This window comes from Macrotis lagotis, chromosome 2 (genome assembly GCF_037893015.1).
Source record: "Macrotis lagotis isolate mMagLag1 chromosome 2, bilby.v1.9.chrom.fasta, whole genome shotgun sequence".
NCBI lineage: Eukaryota > Metazoa > Chordata > Mammalia > Peramelemorphia > Peramelidae > Macrotis > Macrotis lagotis.
This window is the reverse complement of record NC_133659.1, coordinates 190,657,452-190,679,757: the sequence shown is the minus strand read 5'-3', so window position 1 is coordinate 190,679,757 and position 22,306 is coordinate 190,657,452. Positions and strand designations below refer to the sequence as shown.

The following is a 22,306-nucleotide window of genomic DNA, read 5'->3' as shown; positions in this document are numbered from 1 at the left end:
GGCTTCGCGGAAGCTCTCGGGAGGAGCCGCCTGGCCCCCCGGGGCCGCCCCCGCCCCCGCCCCGGGGCCGAGCCCGGGGTGGAAGCGGGAGCCCCGCGGCCCGGGCGGGCGGGCCCAGCAGCGCAGAGAATGTGGAGTTTCCGCCTGGGCTTGGCGGCGGCGGCGGCGGCTCCTGCCCCACAATCCCCTTCTGGCTCCGGGGACGGGAGTAGAGAGGGGAGGAGGGGGAGAGCGGAGGGCGGGCTGAGCCGAGGAAATAATTTTTTGTTTGTCTGATCTGCCCCAGCCTCTTTGGAGCCGGGCCGCGAGAGACCAGAGGCGGAGGCAGGGCCGGCAAATGAGGGCTGGGACGGACGCGGGAGCCAGGGGCAAGGGGGAGAAGCAGCCTGCGGCCCGGCTAGGACCGCACACTTTGGGGGACGTCCGCGGGAGTGCCCACGACTAACCACGGCGGGTTAAATGGGGAACTGTCGGCCGCCCCGAAACCTTCCCTGCCCCCAAGTTCAACATCACCCAGATTCACCTAATGCTGGGTGTGAATCAAGGCAGGGGACCCCCCCCCCCCGCCCCATACTCCCGCGACGGCCTCAAAGCACTGTGACTCCCCCTTGTAACTGAAAAAAGGCGGACTCTATCCTTTTCCAGTTTGGAATTCGAGCTACTCTTCCCACCTTCTTCCGTCTACTCAGCTTCTGCCGAACCAGGGAGGAGAGGGTCTCAACCCTCTCAGGAAGAGATTGGCTTCACCCCCTTCTGCACTCCCTCATTTCGATGTAGAGTGTACCCCTCTTAAGACCCAGAACAAAATACCACCTCCTCTGAAAAGTGATTCGTAACCTGTTCTGAACCTTTCATTGTAGTGTGCGTGTGCGTGTTAAGTTAGAAAGTCCTTCAAGATCGTGAGAGATAAAAATCTCCATTTATAGATATGAAAACTCAAAAGTGTTAAGATGTCTGTCTATAGGGGCGGCTAGGTGGCACAGTGGATAGAGCACCGGCCCTGGACTCAGGAGGACCTGAGTTCAAATTTGGCCTTAGACACTTACTAATTACCTAGCTGTGTGGCCTTGGGCAAGCCACTTAACTCCATTGCCTTGCAAAAAAATAAAAAAGATGTTTGTCTAAGGCCACACAGCTAGCATGAGGAGGGAAAATTTTGTAAATGATCAAAAGTATTTTCTCTCCTCACCTCCCCTTATTAAAAAAAATATCTTCACAATTTGCATAACCAAGCTAACTAAACAAATTCCCACATTATATCCCCACCCCCAAATCCATCATCCCTGAAGAAAGGGAGTGAATTTGAACCTGGGGTCTCTCGACGCCCCAGTTCATCTCAACTGTTTTGTGCCTTCTTTCTCTTACACATTGGTCCTACTCTGGTGGTTATTTGTGTCCTGTCCTCTCTGCCCTACTTGAGAGATGGATGATTGCGGCTGGTTCCCGGTCCCTTCGGGGTCTAACGGCACTTTGCACATAGTGGGCCCTAAATAGACGTCTAGCTGTGGAATAGGACCCCCTGATTGGGTAGAGAGAAAATAAAAGTGTTTATAGAAGATAAGCTCCCCCCTTCAACCAACAAACAGCACAGACGCAAAAGCATCACACACATCTCGGTTAATCACAAGCACTCTTTAATGCACCCACTATGGACTGCCTTGGGGAACGAGCAGAATGGACGAATAGAAATTCCTCCCAGCACTTCTTAGTTCACACCACCCCCCAGTCCCATCCTTGGTTCACACCCTCCCCTGCCCCCCCCCCCCCAGTCCCATCCTTGGTTCACACCCTCCCCTGCCCCCCCAGTCCCATCCTTGGTTCACACCCTCCCCTGCCCCCCAGTCCCATCCTTGGTTCAGTCCCGGCAGCGCTGGACTCGGGATCCGGCTGGCCCTCAGGAGCCGCATGACCTCGGGCCAGGCAGCGTCACCTGCCTCAGTTTCTTCATCTGTAAAAGTGGGACCACAATGACACCCGCTATTAGCGCTGTTCCTTTGTGTGCCTGAGCCCTCCCGGGGATCTGAAGGAAGAGAAGAAAGTTTGGGGCGCCGGCTCCGGAGCCCCTCACGCCCCGCTGCCAGGGCCCTGCCGCGGCCTGCGCCCCCTGGCCTCCCCCAGAGAGGACTCTGGGACCGGGAGGGAGACGGGGCCACGTGCCAGTGCAGGGGGGCGCGGGGGGTGCCAGGCCTCGGGGGCGGAGGCTCCCGGAATCCTCCCCCCTCGGATGGATTAGAGAAAGTAAATCCCCCAACTCCGGATTCCAGGTCAAGGACAAGTTCTCTTCCCCCCCCCCCACCCGCGGCGGAACCAATGAGAGGCGGAGGGGGGGCGGGGAGAAGGGAACGAGGGAGGCGACGCCCCCTCTCTCAGTCTGTCGCCCCCCCCCCCCAAGGCAGCGATCCGGAGCGGAGGGGGAGAGCGCGATGGGGTGGGGGTGGGGGGTTTCTCAGCCCCTTGATGTTCCGGTCGAACAGGTGCAGGAGAAAAGGGGGCGGGAGGTGGCGGAAATGTCCGCCTGGGGAGGGGGGAAGAAAAGGCGGAGGGAGAGTCTCCACTCTTGCCCATCAAGCCCCTCTCCCCGTCTGTCCTCCGCCCCCATCTTCCCCTCCTCCTTCCCCCCCGTCCCAGCTCCCCACGCCAGCCCCTCCCCCGCAGGAAGCGCGCCCGGCAACAGGGTCTTTGAAGTATTGCCAGGCAGCCCCCAGTGCCGGGCTCCTCCCCTCCCCCACTCGCTCACTCCGACTGGGTGACCTCTGACCCTGCAGTTATTTAGTCGTCCCTTTGGGAGGGGGTGCTGATCACAATTACATGCATACCCCATATACCATACCCACCCTGCACACACCCCCGGGCTTTGGGGGGTAGACATCTTCGTTTCCCCTTTCAGGCTCAATCATCAGCCCACCAGGGCTATTTATATGTCTATATAAAATCTGAGAGTTTCTCTGGGTCTATATGTGTCTGAGAATCTGAGAGTGCAAGTGTCTTCCCTGAGCCCTTAGTCCTGTAGACAACTATCTCAGGATCAGACTATGAGTGAGTCTACCTGTGAGTGTGCTTTTGTGTCCGAGAAGGGTGCACGTGCCTCCTGCCTGCCTGTGTCTAGGAGCGGGTCCGTCCGACTTTGCATCTGCGCCTCACCTTTCACGAGCCCGTCTGTGGCTGGATCTGGGTCCATGGATGTCCACCTGTTTGCGTTGTCCCCATGTTTCTGTCTCGAACACACTTCCAGCTTGGCCTGGATCTGTGTCTGAGTGTGCCCATTTGTTTGTGACTGTCTGTGTCTGTGTCTGTGCTGATATCCATGTTTGTGATTATATTTCCATCGATGCAAACATCCATTCTGGAATTGTGTCTGTGATCGGACCTAGGAGTCCGAGCCTCTGAGTAGGTACTGCCTTTCCCCTATTGATTCCCTACAATTTGAGATCTACACATTTTTATCTCCCTGTTGTATTAGAGATCTCTATATGAAAATTTAAAAATAAGAGATATTACACATCTGTGTTATATATTAGAGAAAAAAATCTTGTTTGCACACAGATATTTTCATGTTATCCTCAGACTTTAGTCTGTGAGCTCACCGAGGGCAGGAAGTGCCTTTCATATTTGTTTAATTTTGCACACAGTAGGTGCTTTACAAATCTTTACTATGTATGATTATTGTAGCAGGCGCTCAATAAATGCTTATGGACGGGATGTGGTACTAAGAGTGAGTCTCATGTCTGCGATTCTACTCACATGCCTGTGTGACTGAGTCCAGAAGAGGTGTGATGTGTGTGTGTGTGTGTGTGGTGTGTGTCTCTGTGTATGTGACTGGTGTGTGTGTATGTGTGGTGTGTCTCCGTGTGTGTGCTGTGTGTGTCTATGTATGTTTGTGTGTGCCTGAGTGTGGTGTGTGTGTCTGTGTGGAGCATGTGTCTCTGTGTGTGTGTTGTGTATGTGTGTGGTGTGTGTGTGTGTGTGGTGTGTGCGCGCCTGCGCGCGCGCGCCGGGGAGGCGGGGGGCAGGGAAGGGTCCGCAGCCTCCTTGCCCCCCGAGAGGGGTCCCGCGGGGCCCGGCCCCTGGGCCCCCCCCCAGGGGTCCACCCCGGGTCGCCCCGGGAGGCTGGGAGAGGTCGGCGCGCACACGGGCCGCGCGGCCGGGGCCGAGGGGGCCCCGGGCCAGCCGGGCCGAGGAGCCCCCGAAGCGGCGGCGGGGCCGGGCCGGGCCGGGCCGGGCCGGGCGGGCCGGGCAGGCCGGGCAGTGAGGCGGCGCGGGGCCAGGGGCCGGGCCGCGAATTTAAAAAAAGAAAAAAAAAAAAGGAAGACAGAAACCCTCCCGACCAAGCGAGGCTTTGTTCTCTGAACCTAAGACTTTACCAGCTCCGCGGCCATGACTGCTGAGACGGGGCGGGGAGGGGGAGCCGGGGGGGCGGGGTGAGGGGGGGCCGTGTGCGCCCGGGGGGGGGGGCGGCGGCGGCGGCGGGAGGGAGGGAGCTGTGCCACTCTCAGCCACCCCGGCCTGGCCGGGCCGCCGCTGCTAGGGGCCTTGTTCGGCGCGGGGCGGGGGGGCCCGGGGGGCGCGGGGCACAGCCAGCTTCTCGTTGGGGTGGGGGGCGCCCGCCGGGGCATGAGGGCGCGAGCGCGGCGGCGGGGGCGGCCAGAGGGCGAGAGAGCGGAAGAAAAAGAAGAAGAAGAAGAAGAAGAGAAAGAAAAGAAGAGGAGGAGGAGGCGGAGGGGGAGGAGGAGGAGGAGGAGGGGGAGAGGAGCCGAGGAGCCCCCCCTCCCTCCCTCCCTCCCTCCCTGACCCCCTCGGCGGACCCCCAGCGCCCCCGCCCCACCCCCCCGGGAGCTCATGGAAGTATGAAGGAGATGGTAGGAGGTTGTTGCGTGTGTTCGGACGAGCGGGGCTGGGCGGAGAATCCGTTAGTCTACTGCGATGGACACGCGTGTAGCGTCGCTGTCCATCAAGGTAAGAGGGGGAGGGGGAGGGCGAGACCCCCCCCCCCGAGGAGGGGGCCGAGGGAGGGGGCGGGGGTCTGCGCCCCCACCGCCGGGCCGGCGGAGACCGGCGTCCACTCCTGGGACCGCCCCGAGTCCGGGGGGACCTGCCCCGATCCCACGCACACACACACCTGAAGGGGAGGGGGGGAGGGGGAACCCCCCCACCCTCACCCCCGTCTCCGGAGGAGGAGGGGGCGGCCAGGCTTTGTTTTCTCGCCTATTGTTCCGATCATATTGTTTCCCCCCCCACCCCCCCAAGTTGAATGAGTTTAGGGGGAGTCCAGGGAAGAGGGGGATTGATGTGTACTTCACCCCGCCCCCACCCCGCCTGCCCCTTCCCGAGTTTGGGGTTACCAGAATAAAACTCTTCTTTTTCCACGCCTCCTCCTCAACCCCATTTGGTGGATTTGGTTCTTGCTCCGTGGTGAGAAGGGAGGTCAGAGAGAGTCAACCCTCCCCCCCCCCAAGCTTCCGGATTAGAGAAGGAGGGGGGCCTGAGGGAGTTCAGAGAAGGGACTCAGGGCTCTAGAGGTTGAGGGGAGGCCCAGACTTCCAGGGGTCTTGAGAAGAGGGGAGACTCGGGAGATGTTTGTAAGGGAAAGGTGTAGGACGCTGGGTAGCGGGTTTGGGAGTTTCCGAAGCAGCACATGACTAGGTGGTTCACCCCCGGAGGAATTGAGGGGCGGGGGAGGCAGAAGACACCTGGATCGGGCATCCTCTTCAGCCTAATTCTGGGTGCCCCCCCCTTTACTCCGGTTCATCGTGTTGCCCAGGAGCCCAGTTGCTGTGGGTGATGGCAGCTCCTCCCCAGAGTTAGTTTTCTGGCACCTGCCCTTGTAGGTGACTTCTGACCTGTGTTGACCCCATAGCCAGAATGAAGGAGATAGAGGATCCCTTTTTTCTGCTTTTACTATTTATTTCCCTTCTCCAAAAATAACATACACACAGCAAACCTCAACAAGACTGGTTCGTAGAGTGTAAATAAATATTCCTTTTTTTGATGTAGTTTCTGATGACGGGGAAGAGGGAAGGCTAGGAGGAAATTGTGTGTGTGAGGGAGGTCATCTAAAGGTCTAAGGCAAGGACCCAGACTTCCCACCTCCCAGGGCCTTACTACTGATTTTAGGAAATGGGGTTGTCTAATGTGTGGTTGTGTGATCGTCATGTTATGATGTTGTGTGGTCATGTAGTTGTGTGGTTGTATGTTAACCCCCTCGAAGAATTTCCCAAGGAATTGGTGGAGAAAAAGATATGGGAGCCAAGGAGGTTGGTTTATCCCTATGAAGTTGCACCCTCTCTACTCCCTAGGTATCCCCATCCCACTCACAATTCCTATGGGAGTTATTGAGAAAATTGCTTCAAGCCAGCTCTCAAGAGCCCCCTCCCCTTCCCCCCCATTCTGGGGCCCTTGTCCTTAAGGGGACTCTGGGCACTGACTTGACCCTTCCTACCCCACCCCCCAAGCTTGCTATGGCATCGTCCAGGTGCCCACCGGACCCTGGTTCTGCCGGAAATGTGAGTCACAGGAGCGAGCCGCCAGGGTGGTGAGTATGCTCCCCTCACATCTGCTCCCCTGGACCCTCCACCAATTTCCCTGGCAACAAGGCTGAGGCTGAGGCTGGAGAGTCTTAAGTTTAGGTCAAGCCTGGGTTCCTGAGTGCCCATTCCCCAACCCTATTACTTAGACACCCCAATCCTGAGTGTTTGGTTTCCCCCATCAAAACCTAGAAATTTGACAATGAACCCTCCCATCCTTTTCACAGACCCCCATTTCTGATGCTGACTGTCCTGTTCCTCACACAGAACCCTCCCATCCTTTACTTGGATCCCCATCTCTGACACTTGACTCCTCTATCTCTGACACTGAACCTTCAGGTCCTTTATACACATCCCCATCTCTGACATTGACTCCCCCATCTCTGACACTCAACCCTCAGGTCCTTTACACAGGCCCCCATCTCTGACACTGACTCCCCCATTCCTGAGGACCTACATCCCCACCACTCAGTCCCCAACACTGACCCCTGACTGAGTTCCCCACACCCAACATCCACGACACTGACCATGCCTCCTCATAGCAATAGCAGACACTGAGCCATCACTTCACTTGACCCTCCCTCTCTCACGTGAGTCTCCCCTCCCTCCTACTTCTGACAGCACTTAGTCCCTCTCCCCCCACAGCTGGGGGCCTTTTAACCTCACTTTGAGTGGAGCCAGGGAGGGCTCAGCAGACTTCCTCCCAGGCCCTCCCTTCTCCCTAGCCAGATTTTAAATGCCCTCTCTGATCCCTCATGTATATCCTATATTTTTTATAGAGGTGTGAGCTGTGCCCACACAAAGATGGGGCCTTGAAGAGGACGGACAATGGAGGTAAGCCAGGGTGCCCCTCCTACTGCAGCCAGAGGATTAACCCTTCCAAGCAGATCTATGCTTTGGGTGCTCCCCTGAATGGGTCAGACTTCCTGATACTCAACTTGGCCTGGAGGTTTCTAACCTGGGAAGAAGGGTTGGGGAGGGACTGGCAATTTTTGGTGATACCATGAATTAAGTGATGTTAAAGAGGTATAAAATGAATGCAGTTGGGAGTGGAGAAGCCAGGATGGAGAAGAAGGGTCCTGCTTGAGACCGAGTGAATGCCTATCGGTCAGGGCTGGTCCTTGAAGCTGGTCTCTTTGCCTCACAGGCTGGGCCCATGTGGTGTGTGCCCTCTACATCCCCGAGGTACAGTTTGCCAATGTGCTCACCATGGAACCCATTGTCCTACAATATGTCCCCCATGACCGATTCAACAAGGTCAGTCCTTTTTCTAAGCCTTTCAACTCCCTCTTCACTTACCCTTCTCCATGTCTATCCCTCTGTCTTCCCTTCATCCAGTCCTCTGTCAGATCTCTCCACCTCCCACCATTCAGCCATCAATCTCTGTGTCCATCTCACTGTCCACTCTTAACATCTTTCTTCCCATCTCATTCAATTCAGTTCAATCAGCATGTTCTTTTGCTGTGCTTCCCCAGAGCAAGGATGGGCATTGCTGGAAGATCCGCAGCACCCTTCCTCTCTGCCTCCTCTCATTCTTCTCCGCTACATAGCTGTTTGTCTCTAAGACCCAAGCTAGAGAAAATGGGTTCTGGTGGAATTGTGGGGCATATTTTGATAGGTCAAATAGCACAGGAATCCAAATCAGAAGAAGTAGGGTTAGAATCCTGGTTCTGACTTGTACTGACTGACTGACCTTGGGAAAGTCATTTAAAAACCAGTTTTCTCATCTGTATAACATAGATAATAATCCTTGAGCTGCCTATTTGACAGTCTAGTTGTAGAAATAAAGCTTTATAGACCTTAAGTCTTCCTTAGGAAAGACTGGGGTTATACCTCAGGAATCCTCAATATTGTAGGACCAAAGAGAGATTGAAGAATTAGGGACTAGGAGCCCTGGTAAGAAAAAAGGAAAAGGGCAATGGACTGGAAAGGGACAGGAGGCTTAGATGGAGCTCAGTATCCAAAAAGAAGGAAGTGGGATGGGTGAGAGGGAAGACTGCAGAAGAGCATTAGGAGGAAAGAAGATAACTAATAATAGCCCAAATGATTTTTTTTTTGTGATACCTCATTTGATCCCCACAACAATCCTGTGAAGCAGGTGACTATTTTTGTCCTCATTTTACAAGTGAGGAAACTGAGTCTCAGAAAGATTAAGTGATTTACCCAGTGTCACATAATAAGCATCTGAGATTCGATTCAAAAGCAGGCCTTCAAGACCCCATCCCCTGAGACACCATAATTCTGTTGCTTCCTCTAGACTTGTTACATCTGTGAGGAGCAGGGCCGGGAGAGCAAAGCTGCCTCAGGAGCCTGCATGACCTGTAACCGACACGGCTGTCGGCAAGCCTTCCATGTCACCTGGTGAGCCCTTCCCCTTACCTTATGGTGCCCCTGCCCTCAGTTGCCCTCCCAGAGCTACGTGATGACCCAAAAATTCAGGGGGTGGGACTTTAGCCTGTTTGCACATCTATAAAATGAGGTGGTTGCCCAAAATCTGTGGTCTTTTCATCCTAAAATAAATTCTTAAGTTTTTCATAAAAGTTCATAAAAGGCATAGCTGGTTTGTTTGTTCCAGGTTCGATATATATTTATAACATAATCAGAATCCAGACATCCCAGGAATGGTACAGAAGGCAGAAAAATTAGAAGAGGGTGTGGAGGATGATCTGGCTGGGTGGGAAAGAAAGTTGTTGACGGTCTGAAACCGGAGCCCTCCATCCTAACTTTGCCTGGGGTTGGGTTGGGGGGCTTAGTGCCCAGATGGCTGGTCTGCTATGTGAGGAAGAGGTCTTAGAAGTGGACAACGTCAAATACTGTGGCTACTGCAAATACCACTTCAGCAAGATGGTGAGTTGGGATGATCTTCTCCCTTCTCTGCCCATCCCTCTCAGCTCCAACCCAGCATTCCCAAGAGGATATTAGCTGTAGACTTTTTCCAATAGCCAAGCCATTGATTGAAATTCAGTCTAGTGGCGAGAGCACTGGATTAAAGTCAGCGGACCCTGGTTCAAATCTCTCCTTCTTGTACTCATAGGACCTTGGACAAGCTCCCTAACCACTCTGAGCCTCACTTTCCTTCCCCATAAAATGAAAAAGCTAGACTAGATGGTCTCTAATGTCTTTCCAGTTCTAAATTCTGTGATCCGACCCAAAGGAAGATTTCTTGACTTAACTGGGAAGGGTGAGAGACCAGGGAATTTTTTTTTTTATGTGGGAGAGAGGTTAGAGGCTAGTTAGAAAGAATGGTAGAGTTGGGAAGAGAAAATATCCTTAGACACCATAAAGATCTTTTGACATGTAGGGAAGGAATACCCCAAGCAGAGACAGGGTATAGATGACTTGACCTTAATGATCCCTTCCATGGGCTGGTGAGAAGAGGGTTTGACTAGAATCCCTTAAATAGTCAACATATTCCCCTCCCCCCTCTGCCAGAAGCCATCGAGGCACGCCAGTGGGGGATCAGGGGGAGGCAACAGTGGCTTCATCGCTGGCCGGAGAAGCCAATCAGCCTCACCATGCTCTCAGGAAAAGCATGGCTCCCACCATGAAAGAGGCCCAAAGAAGGTATGTGACTGGCATGCGTACCAGGTGGGAGCATCACACCCCGGGGAAGAAAAGGAGGATGTGGCATAGTGCCACTGGGGAAGAAGCAAGGGGCAATGACCACCCACTCCTCCCCTCCACAATGGCTGGGGTGGCAGGGTTGGGAGACAGACTGTCTGTCAGAATCCTGGCTCCACTGTGTGACCTTGGGCAAATCACTTAAACTGAAGCAAGATCTTCCTGGACCTCAGTATTCTCATCCTCAGAAGGAAGAGTTTAGAGGAGGGGGTTCTGACAGCTCTGATTCCTGGGCTCCCATTCCTGGGGAGGGTCCTGTTCCCTGCCCTTGTGCCTGGCTCTGTCCTTGTCCCTGGGTCATTCTTCACTCCACCCCTGCCCCCATTCCCCCTCCATGCATGGTTTCTAGGCGAGGATGGTTGAAGGGGCCCTCATGTTGGTGGGTCTTCCCAGTCCTCATTTGGTGCTGCCCTGCCTCTCTCCCGTGCCCCAGTGGGTATGTCCTTGCTGGATTGTATGTCGAGCTGGGTCGCTGGCATGATAATGGAGCCAGCTATTTTTAGTAGGCGGCAGAGAGAAGGGGGAGGGGCTGGGAATCACTGAGGAACCTGTCTGTGCCTCCCCATCCCCGAGAAATCCCAACCCTGCCCCCAGTCTAGTTTCAGGAGGGAAAACATTGGAGGGGAAAAGCCTGTCTCTCCAGGGCTCCTCCCTCAGACTGCCTCTCCCAGAGAAGGTCAACACATTAGCCTGGTACCTGGCTCTGGGCCTCCTAAGTCTTCCTCTACCTCAACTTGCCCCACGTTTGTCTCTGCAGAGTCGTAAGGACAAGGATCGACTCAAACAGAAGCACAAGAAGAGGCCTGAGTCTCCCCCCAGAATCCTCACTCCCCCTGTGCCCCCCATCACTGACAAGGTACCAGCTGCTGATATCCTTCCACACCCTGGGGAAGGGGAAAGAGAGCAAAGGATGGAAGTGAGGAAGGTGAGGGGGACAGGGAAAACCATGGGACCCAGGTACCCACCCCAACCCCACTGGCCCTCTCAAGTTAGACTCCCAAAAGGGCACAAGACCACAGGGGTAGTCATGAAAAGAGCCCCTGTTAGAAGGCAGGCATCCTGGGCTGGTGACCCTGACTGGTCATTAACTAGGTCTTGGGGCATTCTGCTTTACCTCTCTGGGACTCAGTTTCTCTGTCTGTAAAATGAAAGGATTGAATAAGATGACCCCTGACAGTCCCTCATTTTGTGAGCACTTGCCATGGCTGCCAGCTGATCATGTGTCTGTGCCTCTGTCTGAGAGAAGATAGAAGGGGGCACCAGAAATGTCTTATTTTCTCCCCACCTTGTGGACCTCAGAGTTATCAACATCAGTTGTGGAGCCACATCACCCGAAATGATCTGAGTGCTAACTCTCTCATTTTACAGATGTGGAAACTGAGGCCCCAAAGTCAGAATCAGGCATGGAAGAGTGTTAGAAACTGTTAGAAACTGTTACCTTCTTTTCTTTCCTAGAGGAAAATAGCCTGTGAAGTAATTATAAGGCCTTCCTCCTGATGGGATAAAGCCAAATTTTTGAAATCAGCCCCCCCACCAATCCCATTCCCTTGAGTGACTGTTCACTTGCCTCCAGGCAAGGGAAAGGATCTCAAGATGAGTGATTTTGACCACTCATCCTGCCCTCCCCCTCCCATAAATAACCTCCCTCTTGCCCCTAGCCTTGGCCCTCTTCCTAACCCATGCAACACCTTAGTTAGCCCCTCTTCCCAGTGCTTGCCCCCTCCAGCTATGCATGGGTGGGACCCTGGCAGGTCAGACCCGCCACATCCAGAGATGGAACATCTGGCAAACAGAACTGGCTCCTCTCTTCTCTCTGGGGAATTTCTAATCCTAAAGAGAGGGGCACTCAGAGCCTTGCCCATCCCCAACCCCCACTCCAGCCCACCCCATTCCATCTCCAGGAAGAAACCAACCAAGGGGCCCAGGGGTCTGAGAGGCCCCTTCTTCATCTCTGCCCCTCCCTGACAGGAGGCTGGCAGCGCCCAGGGCAGTTTGGCACAGGGATCGGGTATCAGGTTGCCCCAGTGATGTTGCCATAGTGACTGCCCAAGTTGCCCAGGCATAGTAGCCGTCTCCCTCTCCCCCTTCTTTGCTTGGGGGGGTGGGGTGGGGAGGGAAACTTGGCCAGAGACTTCCTCTCCCTCCCTCCTGAGGCTGAGCCCACTTGGCCCAGAGAAGCCCAGGGGGATTCTAGATTGGGAGTCTGACATCCCTGCCTCTGTGAAGAGGCCTTAGCTCAGGAGAGGAGAGGAGGCGGGGCTGGGCAGAGCCAGGGACGTCCCTGGCTGCCTGGTTGGCAGACGTGAGCATGCACAGAGGTATCGGTGTGAGCTTGCATGAGGGCAAACATCTTTATGCCCACACACATGTGATGTGTCTGCTTGCCTTTCTGTACATTCGTTTGTGCTTCTCTGGAAGCATATGTCTGTAGATGCCTATATTCCAAATGGCCAGCTGTCCCGCTGTCCCCTCAACCCTCCCTCCCCCAGAACTCCTTCCCTTCTCTCAGATTAGAGCCACATCTGGCTCGCCTCCGAATTCCAGCTGTTGGATAGCATAAAGAGAGAAGATTGTGCCTCTGTCTGGGGAGAGAGAGAGAGTAGGGGGGTGTCTTCTTTTTCCCACCATTATTCTTCTCCCCCATTTTCATATTTGGGTGGCTGGCAACTTGCCAGCTTCTGCATTCTCTGGTTTCCAGTACCCCGTAACTCAGCTGGCCCTCCCCGCATCTGGAACTTGTAAGGTTCCATCCCATTCTGACATCCTCTGCTCTTCTGAACCTCAGGAGCGATATCCCCATCATCAGGCTGCTTCTGCACTGGACGCCATCTTAGTCTCAGTCCATTTTGTTCCATTGATTTCAAGAGCCAGTGGCACCTTACAAGATCCCTTCTCGGGGCCCTCGTTCCCTAACTCTCCAGGCATCTCCCCAGAGCCTTGGAGGAGAGGCCAGAGGAGGGGAGGGGAGGCAAAGCTTGATGTGGCCATTCTTGTGGCTGGGTCAGATTGTTAGGGGGAAAGGTTGGAATCATGCCAAGGGGGGTCAGCACGACAGGACAGTCTGGGGAATTTGATCTGTGCCTCTACTGGGATGGGGTAGGAGAGTTGGACTCAGAGTCAGGAAGACCTGCCTTCAAATTCTGCCACAGACCCTTAGTAACTGACTAACCCTGGCCATGTCATGTAAATTCTCTGGGCCTCAGTTTCCTCATTCCTAGAATGAGGGGCTTAGACTTGGCTCTGGGTCCCCTCCAGCTCTGTATCTATGATCCTGTGATTCTGAGGACATGCCCAGGACCCTGAGGAGCTTTCCTCTCAGACTTTGGGGCAATGAAGAAATTCCCTTACTACTTCTCATCTGTGGATGGGGGCGGGGAGGGGAACGGGACAAGATCCACTGGGATGTACCTCATTCTCAGCCCCACCTCTCTCTTCTTCCTTCCTCAGGGCTCTTCTTCCTCTTCTTCTTCCTCTCATCATGAGAGCAGTGCCCGGGAACCCCCTGAAGGTAGCAGGGATGCCAAAGGAAAAAAGTCTTCCAGCCACAGCCTCAGCCACAAGGGCAAGAAGTTGAGCAGTGGGAAAAGTGTGGCCAGCTTCACCTCTGCCTCCTCCTCTTCCTCTTCCTCTTCTTCTGGAGGACCCTTCCAGCCCACTGGTAAGTGTGGGAGCTGAGGGGGATCCTAAGGGACTGGAGCCCAGGCTGGTATTCAGCCCAGAACTGCCTTTTAAAAGAAAAAGCATATGAGTGTTCTGGTGGCCAAAGAGCCAGGAAGACCCGAGTTCAAGTCCTACTTCTGCAATCTTGGGCAAATCTCTTAACCTCTTGATACTCTAGAGTAGACAGCCAAGCACAGAAAAGTGCTACCCTGAACTAATGGAGTTCTGCCCTCTGGGAGTGTCCTTTAGAGTGAAATCACAGGTTCCCTCCCAATCCCAGTCTTATTGATTTATATGGCATTTTCATTGTGATATTGAAGAAAGAAAAACAGAGACTACCCCTTCCTGCCCTCTCTCTCCCTTCGAGTTCTCCAGCTCCTTTGTACTTCCAAATGAGTGACCATCACCCTAGTCCTCCCTGCTCCCCCCAGGCTATACCTCCGTGTGGCCTCCCAAGGCCACCTTCCACACCCCCATACCCCTCCCTACACACATAGGTATCTTGTATCCTAGCCCTGTTGTAAACCTCCTCTATTTGTCTACAGTCTCCTCCCTCCAAAGCTCCCCAGATTTCTCATCCTTCCCCAAACTGGAGCAGCCCGAGGAGGAGAAATATCCCAAGACAACGCCCCCTGGGCCGACAGCCCCCGTCTCACCCCCTGCCTCCGAGCCCCCCAAGTCGGATGTCTTTGAGCAGAAGGTGGTGTTTTCTGGCTTCGGCTCCATCATGCGCTTCTCTACATCTGCTGGAGGCGCAGCTCGGGCCCGAGTGCCATCTCCAGGAGAGTACAAGGCCCCCCATATCCCTGGGGGAGGTACTGGGACTGGCAGCCACAAGAGGATGCCCTCACTGAGTGCTGCCTCTGAGGAAGTGGTTGAAGGACTGAAGGAGAAGAAACACAAAGGAAGCAAGAAGAATCGACATGGGCCGGGGAGACCCAAGGGGAGTAGGAACAAGGAGGGTGTGGGAGGGCCCTTGGCACCATCTCTCCCTGGGGCTCAGCTGGCTGGCTTCACTGCCACAGCAGCCTCACCCTTCTCAGGGGGATCACTGGTCAGTTCCGGCGTGAACAGTGCCTCTGCTTCCCGGGCCTTTGGACACCAAGCAGCCCTGCCCAGCCTTAGCCTTGAGTCCCCACTGCTTGGGGCAGGTAAGAGTCTTCTGCTGTCTCCCCTGGGGGGAGATGGAGGGCAATAGCATGCAGTGAGAGTGGGGAGGAGTCTGTCTGTCTGTGCCATGACCTAGTGACAGATAGTGAAATGACCCTGTCAGGAGGACTTGGGAGGTAGAAGGGGCAGAGCAGGTCAGAGTCTGCCCCATCCTTGTTTCCATCTCTGCCTTCTAGGGACAGCATTCCTGGAAGGGGATTTGTGAGGGTGGCCAGGCAGGGTGACTAGATTTCCATTAAAGAGATGTGTCCAAGTGAGAGGAGACACTTTGAGCCTAGGGTGCGGTGGGGTTGCTTGGAGCCAATACTTCAGCCGCGTCTGACCCCCCTTCCCCATAGGGATCTACACCAGTAACAAGGACCCCATCTCGCACGGTGGTGGGGTCCTTCGGGCCGTGTGCAGCACGCCCCTCTCCTCCAGCCTCCTGGGCCCCACCGGCACCTCATCTCTGCCCCAGCTCAGCCGCTCCCCCTTCGCCAGCACCCTCCCGGCCTCCTCCGCCTCCATCTCCACCACCCAGGTAGGACAGGTTGGCGTGCTCCTGGGCGGGCCATGCCTCCTGGGGAACCAGCCTCTGCCCCTTCCCTCTCCTTCCAGGGCCGGGAAACCGCTGTTTTTCTCCCCGCAGGTGTTTTCTCTGGCGGGCTCCACCTTCAGCCTTCCTTCTTCCCACATCTTCGGCACCCCCATGGGCTCCGTCAACCCGCTCCTCGCCCAGGCAGAGACCGGCCGGACAGGTATGTGTGGAGGGTGCCTGGCCCCGCCCCCGCCCCCAAGCGCTGGTGGCCCCCAGGAGGAAGCTGAGGCTTAGAGACAGGAGGACTAGATCAGGATTCGCACCTCGGCCCTTCTGGCCTCCAGCAGGCCTGGCCGACGGGGTCCGTCACCGAGCTCTGCCCGCGTGGCCCCTCCTGTGAGGAGGCGCGGCCCCGGCCCCGGCCCCGGCCCCGGCCCCGGCCCCGGCCCCCGCACCGCCTTCTGTCTCTGAACAAATGGTCTCCGGCTTTCCCCGCTGCAGCTCCGCCTCTGGCCCCCTAGGGGGAGCTCCGACCCGGAGGGGCTGCCCTCTGATTGGAGGGGAGGCACCACCTGTCCCCCCCGGAGGCGGAGCTTTCCCACCTGGGTCCATCCCAAGGCCCCGAGTCCACTTCCTGCTGGAAACTAGTCTGGGAGGCTTCGTGCCGCCTAGTTAGGAAGGGGCCCTGGGGGGCCGAGAGGGGCCGGCCGGTGCGGGAGCGGCGCAGGGCCGGGGGGGCGCCGGGCACCTTGCCTACCGCCCTCTCTCCTTCCCAAGAGCCCAGCCTGGAGGACTGCAGCTTCGGCTGCCGGGGACCCTCTCCCCAGGAGAGCCTGTCATCCATGTGAGTCTGGGGCGGGGCTTGTGCGGGGCGGGGCCTGGGCGGTGGGGGGCGGGCTTTGCGGGGGGCGGGGCTGGGCGGCGGGGTGGGGGCCTGGGGGCGGGGGCGGGGCCTGGCGGGGCGGGGCCTGTGAGGCGAGGGCGGGGCCTGTGAGGCGAGGGCGGGGCCCGGGCTGGCGGGGCCTAGGTGGTGGGGGCCGGGCTTTTGCAGGGGCGGGGCCTGTTCGGGGGCGGGGCCTGTGAGGCGGGGGCGGGGCCCGGGCTGGCGGGGCGGGGCCGGGGCCAGCTCCCTGTGTCTGCCCGCAGGTCCCCCATCAGCAGCCTCCCCACGCTCTTCGACCAGACGGCCGCCCCGACCCCCTGTGCCAGCGGCCAGCCGGACCCCGCAGCCCAGGGCACGGCCAACATGGAGCAGCTGCTGGAGAAGCAGGGCAACGGCGAAGCCGGCGTCAACAGTGAGGGGCCTGACCCGGGGGGGCGGGGGGCTCCGTGGGGGCCCCGGCCCCGCCCACCCTGACCCCCTTTTCTCTTCCCGGCTCCAGTCGTGGAGATGCTGAAAGCCCTGCACTCGCTGCAGAAGGAGAACCAGAGGCTCCAGGAGCAGATCATGAGCCTGACAGCCAAGAAGGAACGGCTCCAGATCCTCAACGTGCAGCTGGCAGTGCCCTTCCCCGTGGTGCCCGCTGGGGTGCCCTCTGCCAATGGGCCCATCCCCCAGGGGCCCTACTGCCTGCCGCCCAACGGTGAGTGGGGAGGACCGGCCCCCGGGGGGAGATTGAGGGGTTGGGGCCGGCGGGCCATGTGCCCTCCTGGTGCCAACGTCCCTCGTCACTGATCTCCCCAGCCGGCAGCAGCGACTCCTTAAGCACCAGCAAAAGCCCCCCCGGCAAGAACAGCTTTGGCCTGGAAAATTCCCTCTCCATGTCTTCGGAGGTATGAGCCGGGATTGCCTGGGCCAGGAGGGGATTCGTGGGGCAGATCCCCTGGCATGGGGAGGGCATCAGGTAGCTCTCTTATTTCTGATGCCTGATACCCTTTCAGGGGCCCCTGGAAGGTTCCCACGTTCTACTTGGCCTCCATCACTGTGGAGAGCCACCAGTTCCCCCTCCCTTCCCCAATCCTCTGGGGAGACAGATGACTTCGTGGAGCCCATGGTAGTGGGGTCTTCCTTGAGGCTGTTGCTTGGGAGGGAAACAGGTGGCAGGAAGGAAGAGCAGCATGGGCTCAGGTTCTGACTTTCATCTCTTCTCTTCCAGGACCCTCACTCGGGTTGTCCAAGCCGAAGCAGCTCCTCATTGTCCTTCCACAGCACACCTCCACCTCTGCCCCTCCTGCAGCAGAGTCCAGCCGCCTTGCCCCTGGCCCTGCCTGGCCCCCCAGCCCCTCAGCAACCACAGACGCAAAATGGGCTGGGTCGGGGGGCTGGAGCAGTGGGTTTAGGGTCCGTGTCCATGGCCGATGGGCTTCTCGGAGGCCTGGCAGGGGGAGGGACGCTGCCCCTCAATGGACTTTTGGGCGGGCTTAATGGGGCAGTGGCCCCCCCAACACCCACCGGCCTAAACCAGGGCAGCGGGACCCCAACAATGCAGCTGCCAGGGGGCCTCAGCAGGTGAGAGGATGGGGAGTGTAACCCAGTTTTAGACAGCTAATTGAGGGAAAGAGAGAACATGTCCAAACCATATTGGTACCCCCTTCATACTGCCCCCCCCCCCAGAGAAGTGCCCTCTACAGAGCTATCTGATTCATGGGTCCACCTTTAGAGACTATGTTGCTCTCCTCCTCTTCCAGCCCAGGCTATTGTGTCTGCCCACTCTGAGACACCCCTTCTGCTGGTTCCTCTGACCCTGGGGGACCTCTCTCCTGACATAACTTGCATGGTTCCCCCTTTCCTCTAACTTATTCCAAGGACTGACCAGGGGCCTGCCGTCCCTCCCCATCAGTGACTTCCCCATTTTCTGGTCCTGAGGGAACCCCTCACTTCCTTGGGCAGGGAGGGAGTGTGCCCTGATCTCTTTCTCTCCCCCTGCCCCCCCACCACTGACCAGCAGCTTGACGGAACAGCAGAGACACTTCCTCCAGCAGCAGGAGCAGCAGCTTCAGCAGCTCCAGCAGCTTCTGACCTCGCCCCAGCTGACCCCGGTAACTCAAGCCCAGTCACCCCCAACCCCTAAGAATTCCCAGGAAGATTCCTAGGGAATCCACCAATACCTCAGGGACTCCCTTTCCCTCCCTCTCCCCTCCCACCGGAGGCATTACCTGGCAGTGCCCCCAGTGGGCAGAGCTGACACCTTGGGGCCTCCTGGGTGATCAATTTTCTTCTCCAGCCTCAGTCTCTTCCACTGTAAAATAAGAGATTTCCCCCATGACCTTTCAGGACTCTTACTGCTCTGAATGGATGGTTCTGTGACCTTTCAGGTCCTCCCTCCCACCCCCTGAGTTCTAGATGCTTGTCCTGCAATTACTGGGTGTGAGAATGTGGAAGGGAAGGAAGAGGGAAGAGACTCCTGTAGAAAGGGAAACAGGGATTGTTAGGAGATCTTAGGGAACTCTGGGACTGCAGAAAGAGGAGAGAGAAGAAGAACCAAGAGCATCTTAAACTTGAAAATGGTCCATTTATTAACTCTAAATGACTTCATTGTGTGAATAAGAAGTGGACAGAGAGTTTAGATACTCTCATGGAATATACATTAAGCCTAGTGGAGAGAAAGAGAGAGAGAGAGAGAGAGAGAGAGAGAGAGAGAGAGAGAGAGAGAGAGAGAGAGAGAGCGAGCTTCGGGGAAGGGAAGGAAAGCTCTAGAACCAGCCCAACCCCACCTACCCTGTATCTCCCCACCTCCAGGACCACCAGACCGTCGTGTACCAGATGATCCAGCAGATTCAGCAGAAGCGGGAGCTGCAGCGTCTGCAGATGTCTGGAAGCTCTCAGCTCCCCATGGCCAGCCTGCTGGCAGGCGGCACTGCCCCTCTGCTGCCCTCAGGCACCCCTGGTCTCCTGCCCTCAGCAGCTGCCCCACCCCTGCTGCCCGCGGGCTCCCTGGGCACTGGCACCACCCTCATGGCGGCAGCGGCAGGCGGGCCCCCTGTCCTCACCGCCCAGACCAACCCCTTCCTCAGCCTCCCCGGGGCGGACAACAGCGGGCAGAAAGGAGGGGTGGGTACCATGCCCTCTGGGGTCCCCTCTCATCCTTTTCCCCCTGGCACTCTGGAGGGTCGAGTTGTAGCCACAGCAGAAGGAAGCAGGAAGAAAAAACCAGCAGGGTAGAGAGGTGCCAGCCCAGTGGTCACCAGTCTAGGCCTGGCCCAGGTGGGCTCTGAGGTTGGAGCTTCTCCTCCCTCTCTTCACAGCTCACATTTGGGGTCACAGTCTTCCTTGCTCCTGCTCCAGAGGAGATATTGGGTGGTTCTCTGTGGAGTCACAGATCAGCCCGGCTTTCTCTGACTAGAGGCTGGGTGGTTAAAGGGTATCCACGGGACTGTGGCAGGAAAGGGGACCAGGGTGCAAGAGGAGGTGAATGTCACCTCCTGCTAATGCCCCAGTCTTGTCTCCTCTCCTCTCCTTCCAGAGCGGTGACAAAGGATCCTCATGCAACCAGGAAAAAGGCTAAACCAACCCCTCCCCCTTCCTGCCCCAGGGGGGGCTTCAGGGGAAGCCTGGCCCCAGAGGGGGCCCAGCTGTGAGCAGGCGCCTGTGCTCAGACACTGGAAAGCCCTGGCATAAAGGAGGTGGAAATGGGTCTCACCCATCCCATGCTGAGATCCTGCCACCAGCCTGGCCAAAGGACTAAGCAGGGTTTTTATCAGGGGGGAGGGGAGCCCAGAGAGAGATGGGGCAGAGAGATGAGTCTGTCGCTCCTTCCTCAGACAGGAGGTTCAGCTCCAACTTATCCGTATCCTTTGCAATTTTAATATTTTGAGGCCAGCCCCTTCTTTTCCCTTCTCCCCATCATCCCTCTCCATCCCTCCACATCCCACTTGCCCCTTGGCTGGGATCTAGGAGAGGATAGTCAACTCTGACCCCTGTCGAGGGATATGCCCTCCCTACCCCTGGGCTGGCAAGGGGAAAGGAGTGACAGAGTGGTTGCCCGGCGAGAGGATCAAGGTGGGCAGGTGGGGATAATGACTGTGCTGCTTCCAGCAAACACGATAGGATGGCACTTGAGTGGTGTTAGCAGTAGTGGTGTTGGGGGGGGGGTTGGATGCTGCTTCCTCCCCTCCGCCTGCCTGCCCTGTCTGACCTCCGGCCTGAAGGAGGCTGCAGCTCTGTTAGTGGCAGGGAATCCACGGCCCCACTGTTCCTAGGCACCAGGGGGAAGGGAGGTCCATCTTAATAACGGCAAACGTAACCCAGCTAACTCCCTTCCACTCAGCCACACCTACTGGGGGGTTTCTCTGGGGGGATGGATGGGAGGGGCTGTGTGTGTGTGTCCTGGCCCCATCTATCCATCCCACCCACCCCACACTTCTTTGCACTATTAGAACCTATCAGTGGGGGGTGTGCTGTGACAGTGCTGGAGGGCTGGTTCTGTGAGTGAGTATCTGTGTCTGTACGTGTGTTTGGGTGTGTACATCACTGGACCCTGGGTAGGTGGGCAAGAGGAGAGTGGGCACTGGCCCAGACAGGGAGGGAAATGTGACAACACGGTTAAGGAGACCTTGACCCCTAGGCTCCATCACCCTCTAGCCAGCCTTGGCACTTGGGGGCAAGGGAGATGTTAATAATCAAAAAACACTCCGATTTGGAAAGTGACAAGAGGCTAGAGGCTTCAAATCAGGGTAACTGCTGTCTTTCTGTGAGCACCTCACCCCTACCCCAGGACCTCAGCCCTCCCTCTCTTTCTGAAAACCCTTTCCCCTACGATGCTCAGGCTCAGAGCATCTCCCCCTGCTCCAGCCCTCCCCCTTCTCTCTCTCACTCACTCTCTCTCTCTCTCTCTCTCTCTCTCTCTCTCTCTCTCTCTCTCTCTCTCTCTCTCTCACACACACACACACACACACAAACACACACATACTATTAGCACATATGCACATATTAGCGCATACACACATACACGCACATACCTGAGGTGGTGGGAGGCTAGGATCAGCTACAATCCGCTCATTCTGTCTAGCTCATCTTAGCCTCTTTGCCCTTTCCTTAGGCCTAGGGAAGCCCCCCCCAGGAATCAGGGCTGGGGGGATGCCTCCTTCCTTCACTATACTAACAAACCTGCCCTCCCCTTAGAAGGAAGCTAATACAAACCTTCTGCCCCTCTACCTACCAGCTGTTCCTCTTGGGTGGGTGTCCAGGAGGCTCTCCCCCTGACCTTCCCAGAAAGCCAAGGACAGGATGAGTTTGGGGGTGTTTTGTGGGGGAGATGGAAATTGAATGTTTTAGTTGCACTGGGGTATGGGGAGGGTGGATCATGGGGGTAACATCGCAAAGGGGAGAGAGTCTGGGAGAGAGCCTTTCACACCCATCTAGATTACGTGTGCTTTGTCGTCTCTTTTTTGCATGTGTGGTTTCTGTGTTTCTGTTTTGGGGTTGTTTTTTTGTTTTGCTTTGTTTTTTAAATAAAGAAGAGGAGATGTATATATTTTTGGCAACGACAGAAGACGTAGCGCAGATATATTTTTGCCCACGCTGCTCAATCCGTTCTTTTCCGATAATGAAAATAATATTAATCCTGTTGATAAGACACAGGGAGCCTGAGGAGGGAGGGGGGGAACATCCCCCCAGGCAGTCTCTGAGGTTCACCAAGAGCTCAGGGGGCAATGTCAGAAATAATCACTTTTTATTAATGCTCTAAAGCAGTTAGGAAGAAATGATTAAAAAAAATTATCCTCTTGTCCTTAATCTAGCTAAACTTTTAAACACTTTCACCCTTTCCATTCCACCCCTTAAAAATAGCATCCAGAAGATCTCCTGAATGTATACTGAATGTCACCTTGGAAGGGTTCCCTGGCCCTAGCTGGTACATTCCAGTTGAAATTAAGGTAT

General features: G+C 56.4%; 1 protein-coding gene and 1 long non-coding RNA gene across 9 annotated transcripts; one reads left to right on the top strand and one right to left on the bottom strand.

Annotated features, from left to right (window-relative positions):
- Positions 1-1,849: 1,849 nt before the first annotated feature.
- LOC141511359 (uncharacterized) lies at positions 1,850-4,471 on the bottom strand. Its single transcript, XR_012475311.1, has 3 exons — positions 4,362-4,471; positions 3,047-3,188; positions 1,850-2,020 (listed from the first exon to the last, which is right to left on the bottom strand). It is a non-coding gene; the product is annotated as an uncharacterized LOC141511359 (long non-coding RNA).
- A 154-nt stretch (positions 4,472-4,625) lies between these two features.
- MLLT6 (MLLT6, PHD finger containing) lies at positions 4,626-21,340 on the top strand. Of its 8 annotated transcripts, none has more exons than XM_074224090.1 (20): positions 4,626-4,953; positions 6,450-6,529; positions 7,301-7,355; positions 7,669-7,778; positions 8,779-8,882; positions 9,275-9,368; positions 9,954-10,085; positions 10,900-10,998; positions 13,590-13,800; positions 14,348-14,953; positions 15,311-15,492; positions 15,601-15,709; positions 16,267-16,333; positions 16,636-16,784; positions 16,872-17,072; positions 17,174-17,262; positions 17,586-17,938; positions 18,378-18,468; positions 19,169-19,480; positions 19,893-21,340. In XM_074224090.1, exons 1-20 carry the CDS (start codon positions 4,845-4,847, stop codon positions 19,932-19,934), a joined length of 3,195 nt encoding a protein of 1,064 aa, XP_074080191.1. In that variant the 5' UTR covers positions 4,626-4,844; the 3' UTR covers positions 19,935-21,340. The 8 variants fall into 8 exon arrangements, with proteins under 8 accessions (XP_074080191.1, XP_074080190.1, XP_074080187.1 ...); XM_074224089.1 differs by having other exon boundaries at positions 10,900-11,067; XM_074224086.1 differs by having other exon boundaries at positions 10,900-11,067; positions 18,375-18,468.
- The last annotated feature ends 966 nt before the right edge of the window (positions 21,341-22,306 follow it).